Below are 24,546 nucleotides of genomic sequence, written 5' to 3' on the forward strand. Positions count from 1 at the left end.
TGGAGAAAATACTGTATGACATGGCCAGTATTGTGAAAGGTAATAGGGAACTTGCTTATCAAAGTTGGGGAAAATATTAGCACGTAAGTTGAGGCTCATGTAACACATCCAAATGAATTTCAAATGGGCCTACATTTTAAATGCAAAAGGCAAAACTATTAAGAAGCATAAGAAAATATTGAAGAACAAGAATCGATCTGATTTCAGGGTGGGGAAGGCTTCTCTTGGCATGATCAGAGACAGAAATTTTAAAGCCATGAATAAAAGTGATGACATAGAAAATTCAAATAAAATGTCTAAATATCAAAATAACACTGAAAAGAAAATTAAATAATAAATAACCTTGAGGTAGGAATTTGTACTATGTATAATAAAAGATTAATTTTGTTAATATAGGCAAAGTATTACAAATAATCCCAAAAAGGAAGAAAATTAAGGAGTAAATAAACTTAAGGCAGTAAAAATAAGATGAACATTATTAATATTGGCAAATTATTAAAGATGAACAAAAAAGAAAATTTTATCTACCAAAATTAAGCAAAGATCCCAAGTTTATACCATCAATTGCATGTAAGTACAGGAGCTGAATTGAAATATAATTCTGCTGTCTGAGAAACTGGTATCATCTACTTTTCTGAATTTTCTATAATAAAAAGCAGGAAGAAAATTGAAGTCACCAAGATAGTTTTTCCCTAAACCTCAAGCACCTCTCCAGATATATCATACAACCCAAAGGAAGAAAAATTGAAATTGATAGAACAAAAGAAATGGGACCTTCCACCATGAGTCATCAGCTATATCAAGGTCAGACAGGTCTTCCCAGTCAATGAAATCATGAAAGTTGACTTCATGGTCATCAATAAATATTTGCTGAGTTAGGTTGTTAAATCTCAGCATGACCCTCCCTGGCTCCTACCCCCAACACAAACTCCAGTTTTTAGGTTTCTGATCTAAGGAAGCTTTTTATACATATTTTTAAAAAGCTAAAGTTAATATAAGGAAATGACCCAGCCAGTCCATTTCCCTCTATGGTGGATCACCCATCTCAGTGATGACTGACTGGGGTTCAGATGGCTTTAGTGAGAGGATACAATCCACACACAGCCATTTACCTGGGGACCTGGGATTAGAAAGTAGTCAGGAAATTTCTAGAAATGGAAGAAATGTGTGGATCATAGAAGTTTGGAGGGGATTATGAGCCACTCCTGGCCTGACCCAGTGTTAGGTCTCCTGATACCAAAGAGCCTTTAACCACAAAAGGCTTGGAAAGGAAACAACTGGGGTGAAGGCCAACCTCTATGGACCCCTGATGCAGCTTCAGCCCCCCCAGGAATGCCTGTGAGGTCCTGGAACCAGCTACAGGGCACAGGGATCTCACCAAGGCCCTAAGGATGTCTTTAGATGACTTGTGAGTAGCCAACCATGAAAGGAAAGCCTACAGCAGAAGAAATCAAGAGAACCAGTCCTGCACCGTTCTCCCCAGGGACACCCAGCAGAAAGAGAGGAGGCAGGGAGAAGCAAGGCAACCCTGGCTGACAAAGTGACAGTCCGATGATGCTTGAGACATACCTGTGTTTTCCTAACCATCTGAAAAGCACTCTCCCTTCTCTTCTTGTTATGAATGCAATTAGAGATGAGAAAGGCCCCAAGCAAGCTGCCAGCCCCGGTACTGAGCGTAGAGATGGGATAATTTCCTTTCCGTCTCTTCTTCCCTTTTTACCTCCAGCATTCTCCATTCCACATACTCATTTGACCTCAAGTGACCACGACGTTTGTGTAGTACACATTTACACACACATCACATGTTTTCTTCCTCCCTCCCCACCCCTGCCCCAACACCACCCTCCCTTTCTCCTCTCCAGTTACCTTCTTTCCTTATGAAAAGAAAAGTTTGCCTACAAGCTTTTAGACTATGCCAGAAAATAGTATAATCAATTCATGAAAGCTCTTCATACTCTTTGGGGTTTATATCAAGGATGAAAGTTTGTTCTCTACCCTGCCCTAAAGGGATATGAATGCTGGGAATACTCTGAAGAACTCAGTTCCATGGCCACCCAAGCCAGCACATTAGCAACCAGCCAGGAACACTGGGACAGAACCTCCACCTCCCCACCCCCTCTCCAGCACCCTCTTCCCAGCTCACTGAAACACTTGCCTCTGTCCCTCAACATTCCTACAACTTTCACTCTCCTCTGAGGTCAGCAATATATTTAAAGCATTTGCTTTCATCCTGTTCCCATCTGTAAGACTGAGTTTAATGGAAGATACACAGAAGGGAAATTCCACTCGCTTTTCTTCTGGGAAGTCAGCCGGTGCATTTCCAAACCCAAATCCTTAACTAACATTTCTGGTAAGATTCAAAAGTTCATGATTTTACTGAAATAAAGCCACATGCATGTTAGGTGAGGAGGAGGAGTATCTCTTTACATCAACACATGAGGATCTTTCTTGCCCCTTTTATAAAATGAAAGAGGGGTCTTTTAAACTCTTTAATAAAGTCTTAACAACTTGAATTTTTATGCTTTTTTAAAAATGGCGAATTCTCCAAGTTAGGAAACAGTCACAATCTCAAAGACCTTGAGCAGCCTCCTGGTCTCAATGAACTTGAGCAGCTCAACAGCGTCCCCTGGTGGCCTTGAATGCAGACACTGGGAGCTTGAGTGACTAGAGCTATGTTTAGTCTACAAAACAAGGTAGAAATGTGTCTCATCAAGAGGAAGCCCCTACCTCTTACTCAAAAAGTATGAAATATTAATTCAAATCAGAAAAGTAGTCTACCCAAATATGACAAGAACAAAAGAGTAGGAGACTAAATAGCTATTCATTTTAATAAGTCACCTTGGGAAGGAATAGCCAGATGGAATACTACTTGTCCCTCCAGCCCAAACTGTAATGAATTCTTTTTTGGTGTAAAATATTTATTGACTGACCAGGAAGGTCCCCAACACCAATACCACCCACCCACAAAATCATGAGGCCACTGTTCAAAAAAGTATTTGTTGTGGTCTATCAGTACTGTCCTTATAAGCTGTTCATTCAATTAAAAAAAAAAAAAAACACAGACAAAACCTTTGCCTTGAAGAGTGCTATTTTAGTAGGAGAGAAAGAAAATAAGCAAACCAAATTTTTCTCAGAAAACAAGTTCTTTGAAAAAAATGTAGGCAGGGTAAATGAATGGAGAATAATAGAGTGGACGTTGAGGAGGATACTTTTGAAGAGGCTTCTCGGCTTCTTCAGGAATTCCATGGTTTGAGTGTGTCCCCCAGTTTTCATGTCTTAGAAACCTACTCCCAAAATCATATGTGAATGGTATTTGAGAGGCAGGATCTTTGAGGTGAGTGGGTCAAGACAGCTCTGCCCTGACGAACAGATTAATCATTCTAGGACGATGGGCTCTGGAGGGAGTGGCTTCAAATAACAGCAAGCTCCCACCGGGTCACTCTGCTCTGCCTTGCTGCTCTTTCATGTCCGGACCCAGCAGAAAGGCCCTGACCAGATCTGAGCAGATGCTGGCCCCGGGCTCTTGGACTTAGCAGCACTCAAACCCACAAGCTAACTAATGCTGTATTCTTTTACAAATGATCCAGTCTGTGATGTCCAGGTTTAGCAACACAAAATGGACAAAGGCAAGAGTGATGGTGTTTGACTAAGATACCTGCATGATTGTGTCCCAGGAAGCACTGACATAGCAAATGAAAACATTCAAGAGCCTGGATGCAAAATAAGTGTGACCTATTCAGGGACTATCAAGAAGGCCAGGGAGAGAGCTGGTGCTTGATCAGAGAGGAGGAAAGCAGGGGAGAGGAATTCAATGAGGTAGGCAGGGGCCAGTTCACATGCTCCATGCTAAGGAACTTGGCTTCTATTCTACCTTTAATGAAAACTCACTGGAAGGTTTAGAGCGGCGCTGACATAGTCTAGTACTTATATTTAAAAGCATGCTCTGGCTGATGACCAATCTTTTTAAAGGTACGGTGAAGATGAAGACTGTGTCGGGGTGGAGTGGAACAGGCAAGAGTGAAAGAGGAAAACAGGAAACAACTGCAGCTGGTTGTTGCTGGATCAGGATGCTAGTGGCAAAGGCAAAGGAGAAGATACATGGCTTCATGCAGAATACATTTTGAACAGCAAACCAATAGGCTTTCCAATAGATTAGAAATTCGGGAGTGGAATACAGTCAATTAGTTCTCCTTTTTTTTTTTTTTTTTGGTCTTACCAGTCAACTGGGTGAATGTCAATAACCCAGGTAGAGAAGTCTAGGTGGAAAACAGATTTAGGGGTAAGGGAAAAGGCGAGAAATCAAAAAACTTGTTTGATTTACCTGTTAGGTGTTCAACAGGGTATGTGTAGAAGATGGGGGGATATATGAGTTTGGGGCCCAGAAGAGGTTGAGACTAGAAATACATATTTGGAGATCATCAGCCTGGAGTCATTACAGCTCTGAGATTGGTGGTGATCACCTAAGAAGAGTAGATAGTGAAGAAAAGGGAAGAGGAGGAAGCCAAAGAGGGATCAATAAAAGCAGATGAGCTTATCAAAGTAGATGAGAAGGTATCGCCAGTTAAACAGAAGAACCCAAAAGCAAGGGGAAAGATGTCTTGAGAAGAAGCATCAAATACCATAGAGAAAATCAGAGAACAAAATTACCCACTGGAGCTGGCAAGATGGAGGCTGAATGGAGACCCTTTCTGTAAAGCAGTAAGTCAGATGCCTCCCAAGTGGGGTGAGTGAAAGGAGAACAGGAGATAAGGATGCAGAGCCCATAAACCAGATATTCCTTTAGGGAATTTTAATACAAAGGGAGGTTGAGAAGGCAGAACAGTTGGAGGGGAACATGGGCTCTGTGGGAGTGTGTGGACTTGTTCCATTATTTTCTTTAATAAAGGAGATAGTTGGCTGTGCTGGGAATACTTCTATACTGGGGGAAGGGACGACTAGACAAGAACGGATGGGATCCAACACCTAGCGGAGGGAATGGGAGCTTTACATAGGAGCAGAGACAGGAGGGAAGGCAAAATATATGGGTGACAGGTAGGAATGGGAGATTTGAACTGGAAAGTCCTCACCTGATGACTTCTAATTTCTCAGTGAGACAAGAAGCAAGAAGCTAATACTTAGCCTGGTACTCAGGAGGCTGAGGTAGGAGGATCCCAAGTTCAAAGCCAGACAAGGCAATTTAGTGACTTTTTTTTAATAGTCTTGGGATGCAGCTCAGTGATAGAGAGCTTGCCAGGCATGTGTGAGACCCTATGTTCAATCCCCCGTAGTACAAAGAAGGAAGGAAAGGAAGAAAGAAAGAAATGGAGGGAGGGAGAAACGGGCTAATAATCTTAGTAATAGCTTTGGCAGCAGGGAAGCAGGATTCACAGATTTAAAGACAGTAGAGAAAATGAAAAGAAAGTTAATTTACTAGGTGTCTGTGGTGACACTGCTGATCACTCTCCCCTGATAGTAACCTACTCTTAAGGTGCTTGCAGCAGAATTCCAACTGAATATGTTACTAAGAAAGAGTAACAGGAAATCTTTAGTAGGACATATTTTAAACATTCCCCATATAATTTAACCAATACTCATGAATACACTACCTGGATTTAAATCACACTAACATTTTGTTTGAAATAGATTTTTAGGAAATAAAACATGTGGTCAACAGTTTCAAGCTGCTTAACATCTCTCTCCAAGTCCATGTCCTTCTTCCTCCCTCTCTCTCTCTCTCTCTCTCTCTCTCAGTTCACTGTATAATGAGAGAAAGCAACAGTGTTCCTCCTTTTTTTAAATTTGTTTATTTATTTATTTTAATTAAGTATATATGACAGCAGAATGCATTTTGATTCATTGTACACTACAGTGTTCCTCTTTACCTAGGCCTATCAACAACTCTATGGTGACTTGGTTAATCCAAATGCTGTTATTCAAGATTTACCTGCTATCTGGGTTGTCAGGGAGATGACCACAGGAAGTTCTGAAGACAAAGCCCAGAGGCTGACATTGTAGTTGGTACCCGGATACAGGTCCAGGCACATCTCAGGAGCTTGGCTGCTGGTAGTGGTATTAAAGATCATTTCCTGAGAAAATTCCTTCTGATACCATCTCTGGCCCCAAATGTGAAACTAAAACATAAAAAAAGTTCACCGGGTAAACTGCTGGATTGAAAGGCTCTGGGTGCCTTGATACCTGATATCTGGCATGAGCTTCCTTCCTCTCCCACCCTCCCAACTGTGCTTCTTCAAAACATAAAATGTAATAGTAAGCAAACAGTAAAGCTGCAATACTGTATATACTGTGCTTACAATATGAGGATTATACATCAGTATTTAAATAAAAATGCACAAGACTGAAGCCTCAGTGCTGGCAACGTGCTGTTTCTTGGCCTCACATATCTAGTGTGCATGCCTGACACGGAAGCCTGTTGGTAAAACAAGAGCAAGGCCAAAAACATTTTCCTGGAAATCAAATTAAGAATCTGAACTAAGCAGAACCTGACTTAAGATACACCTAGCAGGTAAAAATCAGGAGAAAATTTTCTCCTCTGCTCACCCCTTTATGGTGACCCTACACTTTCCAGTGGTATCCAAGCACGTAGGCCAAAGGACCTTTTTCTTCCTAATTTCTTCTAGTAGCAGCTTATCCCATGGTTTCTCAGGTTCTTACTCACTACCATGTCTAGCTTCAAAGGTTCCCTCTGAGTCTCCAGGCAATGCATCTAGATTCTGCTCAGACACACTGGTTTGAATAGACACAACTGGATGCTTTTCAAGGACAGTCACTGCCTGAGCATCTACACCAGGATGTATGGACAGAGGAGCACATGATTTTTCTCACCATCCTGCAAGGGTTTCTGCCTTTCAGGAGAAGTGCTGTTTTCTTGCTTCTTGGTGCAACTATTTCTATTGATGATGGAAGCTATAGAAGTAGTTTTTAGGTTTACAGGACAAGCATCTATAAACAAGTAACATTCAGTAACTTACTAAATACATCTCTTCTGCATCATCTGTCTTCAAACTTCTCCATCTCAAACAGGTTTCATTAAATACTGAAATATTACTGATGATCTGTTTTTCTGCAAGTGGAAAGGTGAGAGAAATCAGTTTACACCCTATACAAAAAAAATACTAACTTTTTAATTGAAGCATTTTCCAAGAATAAACATTTGCATAGGATGAATTCAACAGTATTTTAATTTATAAATTAGTGGTAGAAATATTCAAGAGACACTACTTTTATATTTAGGTAAATCAGTCCTGATAAAAGAGTTAAGATCTGAAGATAACCAATTAGAGAAAATAGCTCTATTCACTGCAGATTCCCTTGGTTTACTAAGTTTAAATTACAACTTACTGTCCTGGGTTTTGGACATCTTTATTTATTCAAATAAGCATCAATTTGAAATCCTGAGATGAGAGGTACATCTAAGCAGAGAATTGCTCCTTGAGGAATTGAAAACACTGTATTTGGGGCAGTTGGGCTTTTCATGATGAAAGGGCAGTTCTCTTGAAGAGAGGCTTCCACCTCTCTTATGATCATAGAAGGACTTCCTGGCTTCTGCTCAGTTTCATGGCAATCAACATACAGCTTAGTCCAAATTTGGTACAGTTTATTGTAGCGGCACACTCTTCAAATTTTTTTTTTGTTATTGTTGTTTTGTTTGCTTTTTGCCATTTTTTAAAATTCTAATTTGTTATATATGACAGCAGATTGCATTACAATTCATATTATACATATAGAGCACAATTTTTCATATCTCCGGTTGTATACAAAGTATATTCACACCATTTGTGTCTTCATACATGTACTTAGGATAATGATGCCCATCTCATTCCACTGTCTTTTCTACCCCCATGCCTCCTTCATTTCCCTCCCACCCCTTTGCCCTATCTAGAATTCATCTAATATTCCCATGCTCCACCCCCAATCCCACTATGAATCAGCCTCCTTATATCAGAGAAAACATTCAGCATTTGGTTTTTTGGGATTGGCTAACTGCACTTAGCATTACATTCTCCAACTCCATCCATTTATCTGCAAAAGCCATGGTTTTATTCTCTTTAATTGCTGAGTAATATTCCATTGTGTATATATGCCACATTTTCTTTATCCATTCATCCACTGAAGAACATCTAGGTTGGCTCCACAGTTTAGCTATTGTGAACTGTGCTGCTATAAACATTGATGTGGCTGTGTCCCTGCAGTACGCTGTTTTTAAGTCCTTCGGGTATACATGGAGGAGTGGGATAGCTGGGTCAAAAGGTGGTTCCATTCCCAGTTTTCCAAGGAATCACCATACTGCTGGCACCATTTTGCAATCCCACCAGCACTGTAAGAGTGTGCCTTTTCCCCCATATCCTCGCCAACATTTATTGTTGTTTGTATTCTTAATAGCTGCCATTCTGACTGGAGTGAGATAAAATCTTAGAGTAGTTTTTATTTGAATTTCTTTAATTGCTAGAGATATTGAACATTTTTTCATATATTTGTTGATTGATTATATGTCCTCTTCTGAGAAGTGTCTGTTCATGTCCTTGGCCCATTTATTGATTGGGTTATTTGTTGTTTTTTGTTTTGTTTTGTTTTGTTTTGGGGTTTTTTGTTTGTTTGTTTGTTTGTTTGTTTGTTTTGGTGCTTCGCTTTTTGAGTTCTTTATATACCCTAGAGATTAGTGCCCTATCTGATGCATGAGGGGTAAAAATTTTCTCCCAAGCTGTAGGCTCTCTATTCACTGATTGTTTCTTTTGCTGAGAAGAAGCTTTTTAGTTTGAATCCATCCCATTTATTAATTCTTGATTTTAATTCTTGTGCTATAGGAGTCTTATTAAAGAAGTTGGGGCCTACTCCAATATGATGGAGATTTGAGCCTACTTTTATTTTCTATTAAACACAGGGTCTATGGTTTAATTCCTAGGTCCTTGATCCACTTTGAGTTGAGCTTTGTGCATGGTGAGAGATAGGGGTTTAATTTCATTTTGCTGCATAGGGGTTTCCAGTTTTCCCAGCACCATTTGTTGAAGAGGCTATCTTTTCTCCAGTATATGTTTTTGGCACCTTTATGTAATATAAGATAACTGTAGTTATTTGGGTTAGTCTCTGTGTCCTCTATTCTGTACTATTGGTCTACCAGTCTATTTTGGTGACAATACCAGGCTGTTTTTGTTACTATAGCTCTGTAGTACAGTTTAAGGTCTGGTATAGTAATGCCACTTGCATCACTCTTCTGCTAAGGATTGCTTTAGTTATTCTGGGTCTCTTATTTTTCCAGATGAATTTCTTGACTGCCTTTTCTATTTCTGTGAGGGATGTCATTGGGATTTTGATTTAAATTGCATTAAATCTGTATAATGCTTTGGTAGTAAGGTCATTTTGATAATATTAATTCTGCCTATCCAAGAACAAGGGAGATCTTTCCATCTTCTAAAGTCTTCTTTACTTCTTTCTTTAGCTTTCTGTAGTTTTCATTGTAGAGGTCTTTCACCTCTTGTGTTAGGTTGATTCCCAAGTATTTTATTTTGTTTGGGCTATTGTAAATAGGTTAGTTTTCCTCATTTCCCTTTCAGAGGATTTGTCACTGATATATAGAAATTCCTTTGATTTATTGGTGTTGGTTTTGTATCCTGCTACTTTGCTGAATTCATTTATTAGTTCTAGAAGTTTTCTGGTGGAATTTTTTGGGTCTTCTAGGTATAGAATCATATCATTGGCAAATAGTGCTAATTTGAGTTCTTCTTTTCCTATCTGTATCCCTTTAATTTCTTTCATCTGTCTAATTGCTCTGGCTAGTGTTTCAATAGAAATGATGAAAGAGGGCATCCCTATCTTGTTCCAGTTCTTAGAGGGAATGCTTTCAATTTTTCTCCATTTAGAATGATGCTGACCTGGGGCTTAGCATAAATAGCTTTTACAATTTTGAGATATGTTCCTGTTATCCCTATTTTTTCTAGTGTTTTGAACATGAAGGAGTGTTATATTTTGTCAAATGCTTTTTCTGCATCTTTTGAGATGATCATGTGGTTCTTATCTTTAAGTCTATTGAAGTGATGAATTACATTTATTGACTTTCTCAAGTTTTTTTAAACAAAGACTACCTATTCCAAACTGATATCAGAGGTTACTTCTGTTAACAATGATCTCTGCCCCTAAACTAGAAATAATATAGCAGACCTGCTAGGAAGTTTCATAGGAACACTGAGATGATTAATGCTTAATAAAGACAATATCCAAACCACCTAAAAGTAAGTCCCATGGGAGGCAAGGCTATACTGTATACCTCTCTGGCCTGACAGGTTTCTATTAATGAAGCTAAGTTGGTAGATGTGACTCCCTATCTGTGCATTGAGCAGTTCTGCACAGAGAAAACCTATTGCCCAGGTCACAACTATATTTAAAGTGTTCCAGGGCAGAGCAGGTGAAGAAGTATAGACGATCCAGGGCAATGAAACCACTGCTGGGTATAAAAGATGGTTGTAGAAATGAGTGGTGGTCCATGAGCCCCCGTGTTTTGGAAACATTCAAACACATAATGTTTAATATTATTAATACTATTATTATCAATATTATTTAAACAGTTTCAGATAATACAAGAAGTGGAAAGTTTCCCAATTCATTCAATATGACTAGATCATTCACAATGCCCAAGAGATACAGAATAGCACAATCAATCACTGAACTCACTATGCCAGACTCACTTGTCAATATACACACAAAAATCCAAAACAAAATATGAGCAAAGGGAAGTCAGCAGTCCTTTCAAAGAACAATGTTCCATGACCAAGGAAGACTTATTCCCAGAATACAAAAGGAACATTATTGGAAAAGCTATTAATAAGCTAAAAGAAACCATATGGTTACTTTTATAATCATAAGGGTTAATACATTCCTGATTTAAAATCTCAATTAACTTGGACTTGATTTGATAAAAACTCCTTAATTTAATAATGTTTATTAGAAATTTCCATACTCAGTGGTAAAATAATGAAGCAATTTCTTATACAGTTAAGAACAATGTAAGTTAGAATATGTGATAAAGAAATCATCCCTAGTATGCACATTTGATATAAGGTTTAATTACCAAAGAATAAACCTGGACCTTAAAGGACAGAACTTTCTCTTGTTTAGCCTTATTCCATTAAAAAAAAAAAAAGAAAAAGAAAGAAAGAAAATGAGAAAAAACAATTCAAGGATGCCTGGTCTCAGCTGTTATCTAGCATTAGTCAGGAGATTCCAGGCAATGTAGAAAAAGTAGCAAGAAAACTGAGCCACAAATACCAAAAACAAAGGGACAAATGATGTCACTGCCAGTAAGTCTAAGAGAATCACTGGAAACCAAACATGGAATCGTTTGAAAATAATTGAAAAACAAATACAAAATAACAGGAGTTTGGCAAGTACACCCCGCTCAAAGAAATATACAAAACCAAATCATTTTCTACATACCTACAAAAACAAGTATGGAATTCTGAATGATGAATCCCCAGTCCCTGGAACCTATAAATTTGTTCCTTTATGTGGCAGAAGGATTGGTAGAGATGATTAAGATATGGAGGTTACTTTGGATTAGCCAGATAGGCTCAAGGTAATTTCAGGGATCCTCACAGGAAGGTTAGGACAAAGAAGAGGTTCACCTGCTGAGATTTAAAGACGGAAGTCAGGGCTACAAGTCAGGAATGTAGGCAGACCCTGGAAACCGGAAGCACAAAGGAAAAGGCTTCTCCCCTGGAGCCCTAAAAGGAACACAGGCCTGTGAACACCATCCCAGTATCCAGAGACTGACTCCAGACTTCTGACCTCCAAAACTATAAGACAGTCAATATGTGTTGTTTTAATCCACTAAGTTTGCACTAATTTGTCAAACCAGCAACAGGAAACTAATATACATAACAAAATACAACAGAAGAATTAAAAGAGCTCCATTCAAGAGAAGTCGCCATAAACTTCAAATAGTTAGAAATAAATCGAACTAGCGATGTCAAAAACAAACATGAAGGTTTTACTTTTTTTTTTTTTAATGTTTCTAAAGGACATAAAAGAAAATAATACAGAGAGAAATGCCATGTCCTTGAATGGAAAGACTTAAAAACGAAAAAATATCAACTCTCTATCAATTCATCAAATGTAAAATATTTCCACAGGCAATGACAGTGGGCCTTCTGGGGATTCATTCATTCACTGAATATTTTAGAAGTTCTTACTGTGTGCCAGACGTGCTCTAGGGGCTGAATATCTAAGTGATGAGAAAAGAAAGTCCCTGCCTTGATAGGATTCATTCTAGCAAAGGAGGCAAAAACTAAGTCAAAAGTTTTATACATGTATTAATATCATATGTGGAATTTTGTGCACTGGTAAAGGCTGTGAAGAGATGCAGGGAGCAGGAGACACAGGATGGCTGGGGAAGGCCCTCTGTGGAGGTGACAGATAGGAGTGAGTGAGTCACCATGGTCTCCCTCCCTCCAGGAGGAGGAGGAGGAGGAAGAGGAGAGGTCAGGGAGAGAGAACCGCAGGGCAAAGTCCCTAAAGCAGAAACCAGTGTGACACACTCAACAAACAGCAAAACAAGACTGCTAAGTTTCTTTGAGAAGATTAATGAAAAAAATCAAGAGGAAAAAAACTAGAAAGAAAACTATTGAGAGGGAAGGTAACCAGACACCCGTATGTACCTACTATTAAACCTGCGCAGTGTTGCTCTACTCTCTTTTGTTTTGGCCCCTACAGGGGACCTTCTGAGAATGTTTTGTTTTGTTTTTTCCTGATTGCTCTTCTCATCCCCTGTAAAACTGTAATACCACAGACATGCTGTATGTCCCCTAGGCACTGCACATTAACCTAGACTTCACGCACACAAAACAAATTTCCTTTACCCCTCAAGAAGCAATTTTTGCCTCTTTGTGGGTGATTCTGCCCCCTACCCCCAGTGATACCCCCCCCCATGGGGAATGCTAGAGTGATTAAACATTGTGTTATACAAGCAAAGGAAATAATAGATCAATGGAGTAGAATCCAGAAATAGACCTAACTCTTTGTGGGAATATATAAGAATGACACTTCAGTGGGGAAATAAGTTGGAACATAGCTAAAAGGATTCCAGCTGGATCAAACTTTTGGGGTGTTTTTTGCAGATTTTACAATAAAGTTTTATTAACTGTTCTCCTCTTTCTCATATATGGAATGGATAGTGTGGCTACTTCTTTACAAACCAGTACCCATTCAAGAAATTCTAATGAGGAGGTTGTCAAAAACCTCATATTTTAATAAACAACTCCAAAGAGCAATGGGAAACCAAATGATATTAATAAGAAAAAGGACCAGAGAAATTGATTTCTGAAGTGATTTCTACCTTTCACTAATATGTCTTGAAATTGCTCACCATGACGATCTGGGCAGCTCTAGTGCAGAGCAGCTACATAGGATGAAAGGTGTCTGAGGAGAAAACTCACACATAGATTAGGGGTTTTGCCTGTTTTCTTATTCATAAAAGGAGGAGAACTGGAAGGAAAGGCAGAGGACCAAAATCCAACCCAATGACAAGAAAAATGACAAAACAAAAACAAACACCCCCTTCCCCTGGGAACCTTTTGCAAACTTCTGTACAAGAGGAGAACATGCTCATACTTTTACTTACAGTCTAATTTTCCTAGAGGCTTCTCCTCACAACCACTGTACTCCTGCTTTCAGTTCCCATGACTAAGGAAGATAAGTTTGATCAATTTATATTTAATTTAAAAGCCAAACAAAAAGTTAGGATTAGGTGGCAAAAGAAAGATATATTTTAAATATACATGTTTGTATGTGTGCGCAACTATATAAAGAAAATAATTCCCATAGTTACTGTTTAGTTAAAGAAAGTTATATATATATATATATATATATATATATATATATATATATATACTTTATTATAACAAAATAGGCAGTTATTGTGGGTAAAATATTCATTAAAATCGACCCTTAAGAATACATTTAAAGTTTTTGGACTATGAATTGGACTCCTTTTCCATCACCCATAATGATTACTACATCTCCACTGTAAGGTCTTGTCTGCATTTACATCTACGATGTTTTCTCAACCTTCTGTACGGTAAAAGGTGAGCTCCCCTAGCACCTAAACATGGCCTTAATTCAGAAAATGTGATGATCATTATGTATGAACAATTTCTGTAAGAAACTAAATAGTGTTGCACAAGTAGATTAAAAACATTTGAACATGGTTATTCCTAGCAAATGTACTGGGAAAAAAAAAAAAAAAGAAAGCCTCAAACAATAAAAGACGTTAAAGACTTATATAAAATGAATATCCCTTGTGAAATTATGAAAGTCAACTCAGACATTTATTTTGAAATTTAAAAAAAAATTTCTTATTTATCTATAATGAAATAATTACTTTGATGACAGAAGTCAATTGAGAAAAGGACTTGAGAGCTAATAACATTGGCCTGGATCCAACTTTTAAGTATAAGAATATACTACAAAAGGGCAGGAAGAATAGTTCAATAATCTTGGGAAGGAAAAAATAATAAGAAAAAAACCTATGTTTTAAAATTTCACTAAATAAAGTCTTAAAGAGGCTGGGGATGTGGCTCAAGCGGTAGCGCGCTCGCCTGGCATGCGTGTGGCCCAGGTTCGATCCTCAGCACCACATACAAACAAAGATGTTGTGTCCGCCGAAAACTAAAAAATAAATATTAAAATTCTCTCTCTCTCTCTCTCTCTCTCTCTCTTTCTCAAAAAAAAAGGCTACATATCTCAGAATTCTTACTGAATTTCCACTGTTTAAAAAAAAAGTCTTAAATTTTCTCTACAGCAAAAAGAAATGTGTGTATGTACATATATGTATATATGTGTGTGTGTGTATATATATATATATATATACACATATATAATATATATAACCAATTTTGAAAGACAAATCACAAACCATGGGACAAGGTGGGGGAGTTAACATATTGAAAAGTCAATTGTCCTGATAGCTAGAGTATCTATGATGAAGAAAAAATACCAGTGACAAAATCTTAAAACAATGGGCATGAAGTAGAATAAGTGATTCATAGGAGAACTATAACAGATAGGCCTTTAAATAGTCAAAGAGTTATATATTAAAACAAAATGAAATGTGTTTTTATTAGACTCTCAAACATTAAAAATGACCATATCGGTGTTTGTAAAGGTTGGTAAAGGGAACTGGCCTTTATACACCATTGGGGTGTGTGTAGGCTGATGTAATCTTTGCAGAAAGGAATTTATGAGAATCCTTCTCTTGGCAGTTTCACTCCCAAGGCTTAATTTTATAGAAATACACTCCCCAAGGATGCAAAGGTACAGCATATTTCATTAAATCTTATACGATAACACCAATATCTTATGAATTATTAAGAAAGAAAAAATTCTGCCACAGAGACTATGTCACACAATAATTTTTTATCTCATAGAATTATTTTATATTGGTTGAAAGAGTTTTTTAGACCCATGTGGACACTAAATTTTTATCACGTATCCTAAAACAAAAATGTAATAAAAGTTGATTGAGACATTCTGAAAATGTCTTCATATTCTGTATCTAACACTTCTCAAACACTTTTTTTTCCTTAGTACCAGGAATTGAACCCAGGGGCACTTAACAATTGAATCACCTCCCCAGACTTTTTTTATATTTTATTTAGAGATAGGGTCTCACTGAGTTGCTTAGGGCCTCAATAAGTTGCTGAGGCTGGCTTTGAACTCACAATTCTCCTGCCTCAGCCCCCCAAGCCTCTGGGATTACAGGCGTGCACCACCACGCCCCAATCAATCACTTTTTAATTGAGTTACTAGTGTCTATATTTTTCCACACAGCATCCTGTGTGCCTTTCACAGTCTTGATGAGGCAGTGTTTCTTTAAAAGGTACCCTACTAGGCTTTGGAAGTAGCTCAATGGTAGAGCATCTGCCTAGCAAGACAGAGGCCCCAGGTTTGGATTCCCAGATCTTCTTCCAAAAGCCACCGTAGCTATTCTGGTGCTGACACTTGATCTTACACCTTGCTATTGTTTTCTACAGACATGATAACTTTCTGTCTCAATGTCAAATCACAGTATAATCTTTTCTGAAAAACGTTGTACCAGGCACAGTGGCGCACACCTGTAAACCCAGCAGCTTGGGAGGCTGAGGCAGGAAGATTGCAAGTTCAAAGCCAGCCTCAGTAGCTTCATGAGGCCCTAAGCAACTTAACAAGACCCTGCCTCTAAATGAAATATAAAGAGGGCTGGGGATGTGGCTCAGTGGTTAAGCGCCCCTGGGTTTAATCCCTCCTACCAAACAACAAAAAAGTTGTAATGGGCAATTGAACCCAAGTAATAAACAGAACCACAAAACTCCATAACTAAATAGATATGATGGCGCATTAGGTAGCTATGACCAGTACGGTACATACATGGGCGATGACAATTATATTCATGAAAGTCACCTGACTCTACAACAATTGTAAGATTTCCTATCAAAATGTGAAAAGATGAGCACCTGAGAATCAACGAAACATAATAATATATTCATCTATATTAACAGCTTCGTTGTTAACAAAAACTTTAAGGGGAAAAAAGCGCAAATATCCTTCCACAGTGAAGTTAATAAATTAGTGTACCTTCATACAATGGAATACTATGCTTCCCTCAAAAAGAACTACATGACATTACATGAATTGGTATGAAAGTATGTCCTTAGAATATTGTAAAGCCAAAAATTAAACATTTTTTTTTAAAAAAGCAAGATGAAGAATGGTTCAACATATAATGACTGCATTTAACACGTAACTTGACAGTAGTGGTGGGTCTGTGGTGCTTCCTCAGAGATGTCCCTCCGCTTCTTGATTGGGGAATGACATTCTCACTCCAGGTCACCTTCCTCCATTCAAGGGGCTTTACAGTTTGAACCACAGGTATCATGGACCCAGGATTCTGAGTCTTTTCCTCCTGCTTTCGGATCCTTTGCTATAAAAACCCTTTAAATGCCCTTGTCTCTCATCCTTCACTGGCTCACTTGCAGTGGCCACTCTTTCTCTACCTCCCCCACCCACTGGGCTAACCCTAAAGTTGAAAAAACAAACCTGCAAGAAAGTCTCAGAGAAAATTGGGCTCCTAGTTAATCAAATTATTTGGCACTTTGTTTCTGCTTCATTTTGTGGGAGAGTAACTCTGAACAAATTCAGTCATTACTTCCTCTCTGCCCCTGAAGTATCCTGCAAATACCACTTTATGCATTGTATTATTGTTATTATCATTATTGTTTTGGTACTGAACTGAACCCAGGGGTACTTTACCACTGAGCTACATCCCTGGTTCTTAAATTTTTTTTTTTTTGAGACAGGGTCTCACTAAGTTACTCAGGGCCTTGCCAATTTGCTGAGGCTGGCCTCAAATTGGGATCCTCCTGCCTCAACCTCCCAAGTCACTTGGGACTGTGGGTATGCATCATCACACTTGGCCTATGCATTGTATTACTGACCCTTGTCTATCATCTCCATTGAACTAATCTTTGTGTTCCCAGTGTCTAGGACAGTGGCAGTCACAGCATTCCTCACTGTTTAAATGCAAACAATGAGCAGTAAGAGGAAAGCAAAAGGCTGGGGTTGTAGCTCAGTAGTAGAGCACACATGCCCCGCATGTGTGAGATACTGGGTTCGATCCTCAGCACCACATATAAATAAACAAATAAAATAAAGACATGCTGTCCATCTACAACTACAAAAAAATTTAAAAAGAGGGAAGCTAAGCAACTGATATTGTATTAACCCAATGGAATAAAGGTACTTGAATAACACAATTTCGGCCCTTAAGGTGCATTTAATCTAGAAGAGAGTCCTACCCTATACTCTGAGTACAGAGAAATGGAAAAAAGTCAATGGTCATCAGGTAGCATTTTGAGAAAGTCATTGCTTTTGTAGAAAAAAGGGCAAGAAGAAAGGACTATGTGTCTCTGGAGACCAAGTGGTGATGGAGAAAGAAGCAAAGGTCACTGCAAGACCCTATAAGGTAAAAAGAGAACCCAAAGCTACATGAATACACAATGCACCCCCAACCTTACACCAAAACAAAACAACAAACCCTTTAAAGAAGCTGTACTTTCCTCAATGACAGAAGAGGGCAGTCTTAACCCAGAAATCCTGTTAGTCACCTAAACCACAAATTCTGCCCAGAGGCAATAGACAAAAGCAGTCTTCCTTTACAGACCCAAAATCAGACTCAAAACCTCTCAGCTTGTGAAAAGCTCTACACTTTTTAAAACCCACAGAACTAGGGGGAACAATCTATAACAAAATAAACATCTGCCAATAAGCATCTGAGGGTATGAAAGAAATACCTTTAGTCAGAAAATTAAAAACTAAGAAGAAATGGACACAAAGCAAAAGGAAATGGAACAGAAATGACTAAATTCAGGAAAGAAATGAAAGGAAAAGAGAACTCAGGTCAGAAATAAAAACTAAATTTTTTGATGCCTTAAAAAAAGATTACAAGGAAACTGAATAAAGGACATTTAAGAAATACAGAAAAAAACAATAAAAAAACATGAAATTAAAACAACTAAAAAAAATAATAAAGTGATTGAAATGAACTATACACAAAGATCCAACATATGTATAATTAAAGTCTCTGAAGAATAAGAAACATTGAAACAGAATTAATATTTAAAATATAATTCAAGATAACTTTACAAAAATAAGACCGAAGAGTAAATTATAAAAGGGGACACCAGATACCTAAGAAAGCAGATCCGGAATAATCATCCCTAAAACCTTTCTAAGTAAAACTAGGTTAAAAATCCTCAGGAGCTCCACTCAAAGAAATAAATAAACAAAAATCCAAAGACAAAAAAAAAAAAAAATCAACCTTCGTCTGATTTCTCAAAAGCTACATAAAAAGCAAGAAGGAAAATCTGAACATTTAAAAAAAAAAAAAACTCAAACCAAGTACATGGGAACTAGGATTTTTACATCCAGCTACACTATCTTTCTAGCCTCAAGCCTGGGTTCACTTGATGCTTTGACTATATCCCTTGTGGCTTTGAAACTTCACTTTTTATTTTTTTTCTTTTCTTTTTCCCAATCTTCCTCTTCCTGATCTTCTCTTCCCTGGTCTTCTTTTCTCTAACCTTTTCCTGATTTTCCCTGATCTCTCCTCCCTAATCTCATTTTCTCTGAATCACCTGTTTAAACACCCCCCTACCACCCCATTCTTGCTGATGGGCAGAATCACAGCCTTTGGGACAGGAGCACCCTGTGTTTCTCCTTTGCTAGCAAAGCAATAAATCTTCTTTTTCTTTTCTCTGGAAACCATGTCCTCATCATTGGATTGGCACTGGGGCAAGAACTGAGCTTTCAGCAACATTAAGGCAACAGAGAACTGTCTAAACATGAGAGAACTCAGGCAATACTCCTGAGAAGTTTCTAGATGATCTTCATCCAAGAAATAACTGAGGAATTTCAGTAAAAGGAATGATGGTAAACATTAGATACAATGAACTATGACTCTTAGACTAAAATAAAGATAGGGCAGGGTGGAGGAATAATATATAAATGGTATATGTTCTGATATTGATGCAACTGGAAAACAGAGAAGGGACAGCAGAAAACGGAAGTAGAATAAACTAATTGAATGTCATAAGAGCAACAAATGAGAGTTAAATATGCCATTAAAACCAGTAAATCATGAGCTGGGATTGTAGCTCAGTGGTAGAGCACTTGCCTTGCACGCATAAGGCACTGGGTTTGATCCTCAGCACCCATAAAATAAATAAATAAATATATTGGGTCCATCTACAACTAAAAAGAAATATTTAAAAAAAAAAAAAAAAACCTGGCAAATCAGCTGGGCATCACTTGCCTATAATCCCATCAACTTGAGGAGGCTAAGGCAAGAGAAGCACAGTTTGAGGCCAGCCTGGACAATTTAGTGAGACCCTATATCCAAAAAAAAAAAAAAAAAATTTAAGGAGCTGAGGGTGTGGCTCAGTGATAGAGCACCCCCAAGCTCAATCTCTAGTACCACTCTCCAACCTTCCCCGGACACACACACACACACACACACACACCAAAAAAAAAAAAAAAAACTGGCAATCCAGATGTTTAAAAAGTTAAAGGGGGTGTGGGGACAGGAAAGATGCTGGAATGAGGTGGACATCATTACTCTAGGTATATGTATGACTGCACATAGAGTGTGATGCTACACCGTGTACAACCAGAGAAATGAAACGTTGTGTACAATGAATCAAAATGCATTCTGTCATATATATCTAATTAAAATAAATTAATTAATTTTTTTTAAAGTTAAATGATATAACAAGAGATAGGTGTTTTGTTCTGTTTTGTTCATTTTTTGTCTTTTTTTTTTTTTGTAGGCTGGGAGATAAATAAATAGTATAATACTTTTTATCCAATAATCTCTCCTGGCCTATTTCAGTGTCCCAAAGTTTATTTAAAAAAACAGACAGGGCATTTTAAAATGGCACAAATACAAAACAACAAAGAAGCCACAGAAAAAGAAATACAAGAACTGTAACATAATACACACAGTAATTATAATATAAAGTAATAGAACAGAGTTGAGGCCAAACATATCAGTCTATCAGTAGTAACTAAAAATGGGTTTAATTTACTAATTTAAAGGTTTAAAAGATTTTCAATTTGTCTTACAATGGAAGATACAACATTAAGCTATAGATAAGAGGGATACTTAGAATGAAGAGATTCAGAAAGGCTAAGGATGAAAGCAGTGGCAACAATTTATCAAGACAAACAGAAACCATAAGAAAGTTGCAATCCTGCAACTGAGTTGCAATCCTGATACAAGACAAAGCACAATTTAACCTGAAATCATTAAATAAAACAAAGGACCCATTTTAATGCTAAAAGCCACAATTCACAATGAAGATATACTGCAATCACCTTTATAAAGCAAACAAAAACAGCAGTTTAAGAAAGAATATAATAATTGTAGCCAGATAACATGGCATACACCTGTAATCCCAGTGGCTCAAGAGGCTGAGACAGGAGAATGGTGAGTTCAAAGCCAACTTCAGCAACTTAGTGAGTCCCTAAGCAATTCAGAGAGACCCTGTCTCTATATAAAATATAAAAAAGGTGCCCCCCCCGGGGGGGGGGGGGGCAGGGTATGTGGCTCAATGGTTAAACCCCCCTGGCTTCAATCCCTGGTACTTTAAAAAGAAAAAAAAAAAAGAATATAATAATTATGAAAGTAGAAATTAATGACATAAAACAAGAATCAAGATTTTTTTTTCCTATAGTAGACCAGATAATTAAATATATTTGGCTTTCAAGGCCAGACCAGTCTGTCACAACTACTCAACTGTGCCTTTGTTCCAATAAAACTGCTTTTATGGAAAAAGGCAAAAGACCTGATTTGGCCTGCAGGCCGTAGTTTGCTAATTCCTAATGTTGAAAGAGCAGAGAGAAAAAGAGAGGAGATCCAATTAACTAACCTAACTCTTGGACAGTCAGGCCTTTGTATCCATGGACTCCAAATCCATGGATTCAACCAACCTGGGATCAAAACTATTTGGGGGGGAAAATTAGGTCAGTACTGAACATATTCAGACTTTTGTTCTTGTCTTTGTTCCCTAAACAATATAGTACAAAACTATTTTCACAGAACTTGCATTATGTTAGGTGTTATATTGTTAAGCTAGAGAAGACTTAAAACATACAGGAGGCTGTGGGTAGGTTATATGCAAATCTACACATTTTCCATAAAAGACTTCAGCATCTTCAGATCCTGGTATCAGTGGAGTGCTGGAACAAATCCCCTATGGATACTAAGGGACAACTGTATTAACAAAATAGACCACTAGCTAATTTAATCCAGAAAAAAAAGAAAGAAAATAAAAATACAAGGAAAGATAATCTTCGAGAAAGAAGAAAATCCAAACAGTTAAACAGAACCACTTTGTAGGCCATTATGCAAATAAGTTTTAAAATTTAGATGAAACAGGTAATTCTTAGGAAAATCCAATTTACCAAAATGGACCCCATTCAAAAAGTTTAAACAGGGCTGGGGCTATAGCTCAGTGGCAGAGCACTTGCCTTGAATGTGTGAGGTACTGGGTTTGATCCTTAGCACCACATAAAAATGAACAAATAAAATAAAGGCATTCTGTCCATCTACAACTACAAAAAAAAAAGACCAGTTTCCATAAAAGGTGCCCCATGCCCAGATTACTGCATAAAATTTGATGAATTCTACCAAACCATTCATTAATTTGGATAGACCAAATGAAACATGAATTGTCCCAGGGCATAACCAATAAAGAAAGCCTTTCAAATTATTATTAAGAAGCAAGGAAAATATTGATCTTTAAATCTGATAAAGATAGCACCAAAAAAAAGAGAAAATTTTAGACTAACATTATTTATGAATATTAGTGCAAAAATACAAATATATAATATATTTATTTATTTATTTATTACTAAAGAGGACCTGGGGTTGTGGCTCAGTGGTAAAGCACTTGCCTAGCATGTATGAGGCACTGGGTTCGATTCTCAGCACCACATATAAATAAATAAAATAAAGGTCCATTGACAACTAAAAAAATACTTTTTAAAAAATATTACTGAAGAGAATTTTCAACACCACATAAGGAACAATGCACCACAACCAAATGGGATATATTTAAGGGAGAGAGAACAAGAGTAAGAGGGATAGAGTTCATGCAAGTGAAAATGGAAATTTTTTGAAATTACAATAAAATTTAAAAGTTACAAGTGAAATTTTAAAAGAATATCTTATAGTTACGGTTCCTCTGCATTGCATTAATGGCTATTGAATTTGTCTGTTTTCTGTTGCTATAGCTGACTAACATAAGCTAGATAATTCCTAAGGAAAAGAGGGTTTACTCGACTCGGGGTTCTGAAGCATGGCACTGCATCTGCTGAGCATCTGGTGAGGGCCTTCCTGTGGTCATGGTGTGGAGATCAATGGCACCACAAAATGAGATACAGCAAGCATGCTAACTGGGTCTCTCTTCCTCCTCTTATAAAGCCACTAATCTAATCATGGGCTCCCCACCCTTATGATCTCTTGTATTACTAATTATTCTCAAAGGTCCCACCACCAAACACCATTAAGATGGGACTTAAGTTGGGAATTAAGTTTCAGCGTGAGTTTGTGAGGGAAAAAACACTGAGACGCATGTTCAGTCTTGGAGCCTCGTGTTTATACAGATGATTAAGAATGAGATGAACTTGTTGCCTTCACAGCAGTTAGGACCATTTAGTGGAGGGCTCCAATTCTAAATAACTTATTCATCTTTATGAGTAAAGATAATATTTTTAAAATGCCAATTTCTGTCTTGACCAATTGCAGGTACGATTTTTCTCAAGCTAATGGGTCCTAAGAGAAACAAGTAGACTGCAGATGTGACTCTTTCATCACAGATTACTGGTATACCATCTTTCAATTTATGGAAAAATATCAAAAACAATGTTAAATTATTGATGGTCTTTATTATCTATTGTTTGAACCTGGATAATGAGCACAGAAATCAGTCACCAGGAAAGATTTTTCAGGTCAACATGGATCTTAAACTGCACATTTATTAGAAACCCTGTATCATAAATCCACTTTAAGAGTTATGATTGTGGGGCCAGGGACATTGTGGTAAAGGTTTGCCTGGTATACATGAGGCTCTGGGTTCAAACCCCAGCACTGGAAAGAAAAAAAAAAGAGTTATGATTATGCCAGAAGTGGTGGCAGACACCTATGATCTCAGCAATTTGGGAGACTGAGGCAGGAGGGTAGCAAGTTCAAGGATAGCCTCCGCAACTTAGCAAGACCCTAGGACTTAATGAGACCCTGACTCAAAATAAAAATAAAAAGGGCTGGGGATGCAGATCATAGAAAAGCACTCCTGGATTAAATCCCTGGTACTCCCCCCTCAAAAAAAAATTATGGTTGTGCTTACTTTGGCAGCACATATGCTACAGTTGGAATAATAGAGAATATTAGCACAGCTGCTGTATAAGAATGACATGAAAATTCATGAAATAATCCATATTTTATTATAGTTAGAAGAAATAAGTTCTGGTGTTCTCCAGCACAGCAGGATGAATATAATTAAAATGCATTAAATACCTCAAAATAGCTAGAAAAGAGAACTCTAAATGTACTCAACCTAAAGACATAATAAAATTTTAAGGTGATAGATATATTAATTACCCCAGGTGGATCAATCATTACTCAATTATTACATGAATCAAAACATCAAATTGTAGTTCATAAATTTGTACAAATATGTGTCAATCAAAAAAAATGAAAAGAGTGTGGGATTTCTAGGGCTTTATTCCCTTGGAAAAGTATTATGTTCTCTCTTTTCATTTTTTTTTAATTTATGAAAATTATTTTAGAAATATCTAATTGCATGCAAACCTTTGCTAAAAGGAGCTAAAAAACAAACATGGTTTTATATATAAATGATAAGGTTCTAAAATCCCTAATTAGAAATAGTCTAAATAGAGAGTTGGCTTTGCAATCTAAATATTATCAGAAAGAATGGCTATAAATCCACTATTCTGAAAGCAAAGTTA

At 37.5% G+C, this 24,546-nt stretch overlaps 1 protein-coding gene and 2 non-coding genes across 3 annotated transcripts in view; 1 reads left to right on the forward strand and 2 right to left on the reverse strand.

The window, feature by feature from the left end:
• The window catches only part of Susd1 (sushi domain containing 1), a 112,736-nt gene that overhangs the window by 23,488 nt on the left and 64,702 nt on the right, over positions 1–24,546 (reverse strand). Inside the window, exons 11-12 of the mRNA XM_027942975.2 lie at positions 6,969–7,060; positions 5,924–6,110 (exon numbers count right to left, since the gene is read on the reverse strand). Of these exons, the coding sequence (XP_027798776.2) occupies positions 5,924–6,110; positions 6,969–7,060 (279 nt within the window). The remainder of the gene's footprint in view (positions 1–5,923; positions 6,111–6,968; positions 7,061–24,546) is intronic.
• LOC114098825 (small nucleolar RNA SNORA36 family) lies at positions 20,338–20,450 on the reverse strand. The gene has a single exon (XR_003583795.2). It is a non-coding gene; the product is annotated as a small nucleolar RNA SNORA36 family (small nucleolar RNA).
• LOC114098831 (U6 spliceosomal RNA) lies at positions 23,917–24,021 on the forward strand. Its single transcript, XR_003583800.1, has one exon. It is a non-coding gene; the product is annotated as a U6 spliceosomal RNA (small nuclear RNA).

This window comes from Marmota flaviventris, chromosome 13 (assembly GCF_047511675.1).
Source record: "Marmota flaviventris isolate mMarFla1 chromosome 13, mMarFla1.hap1, whole genome shotgun sequence".
Lineage (NCBI taxonomy): Eukaryota > Metazoa > Chordata > Mammalia > Rodentia > Sciuridae > Marmota > Marmota flaviventris.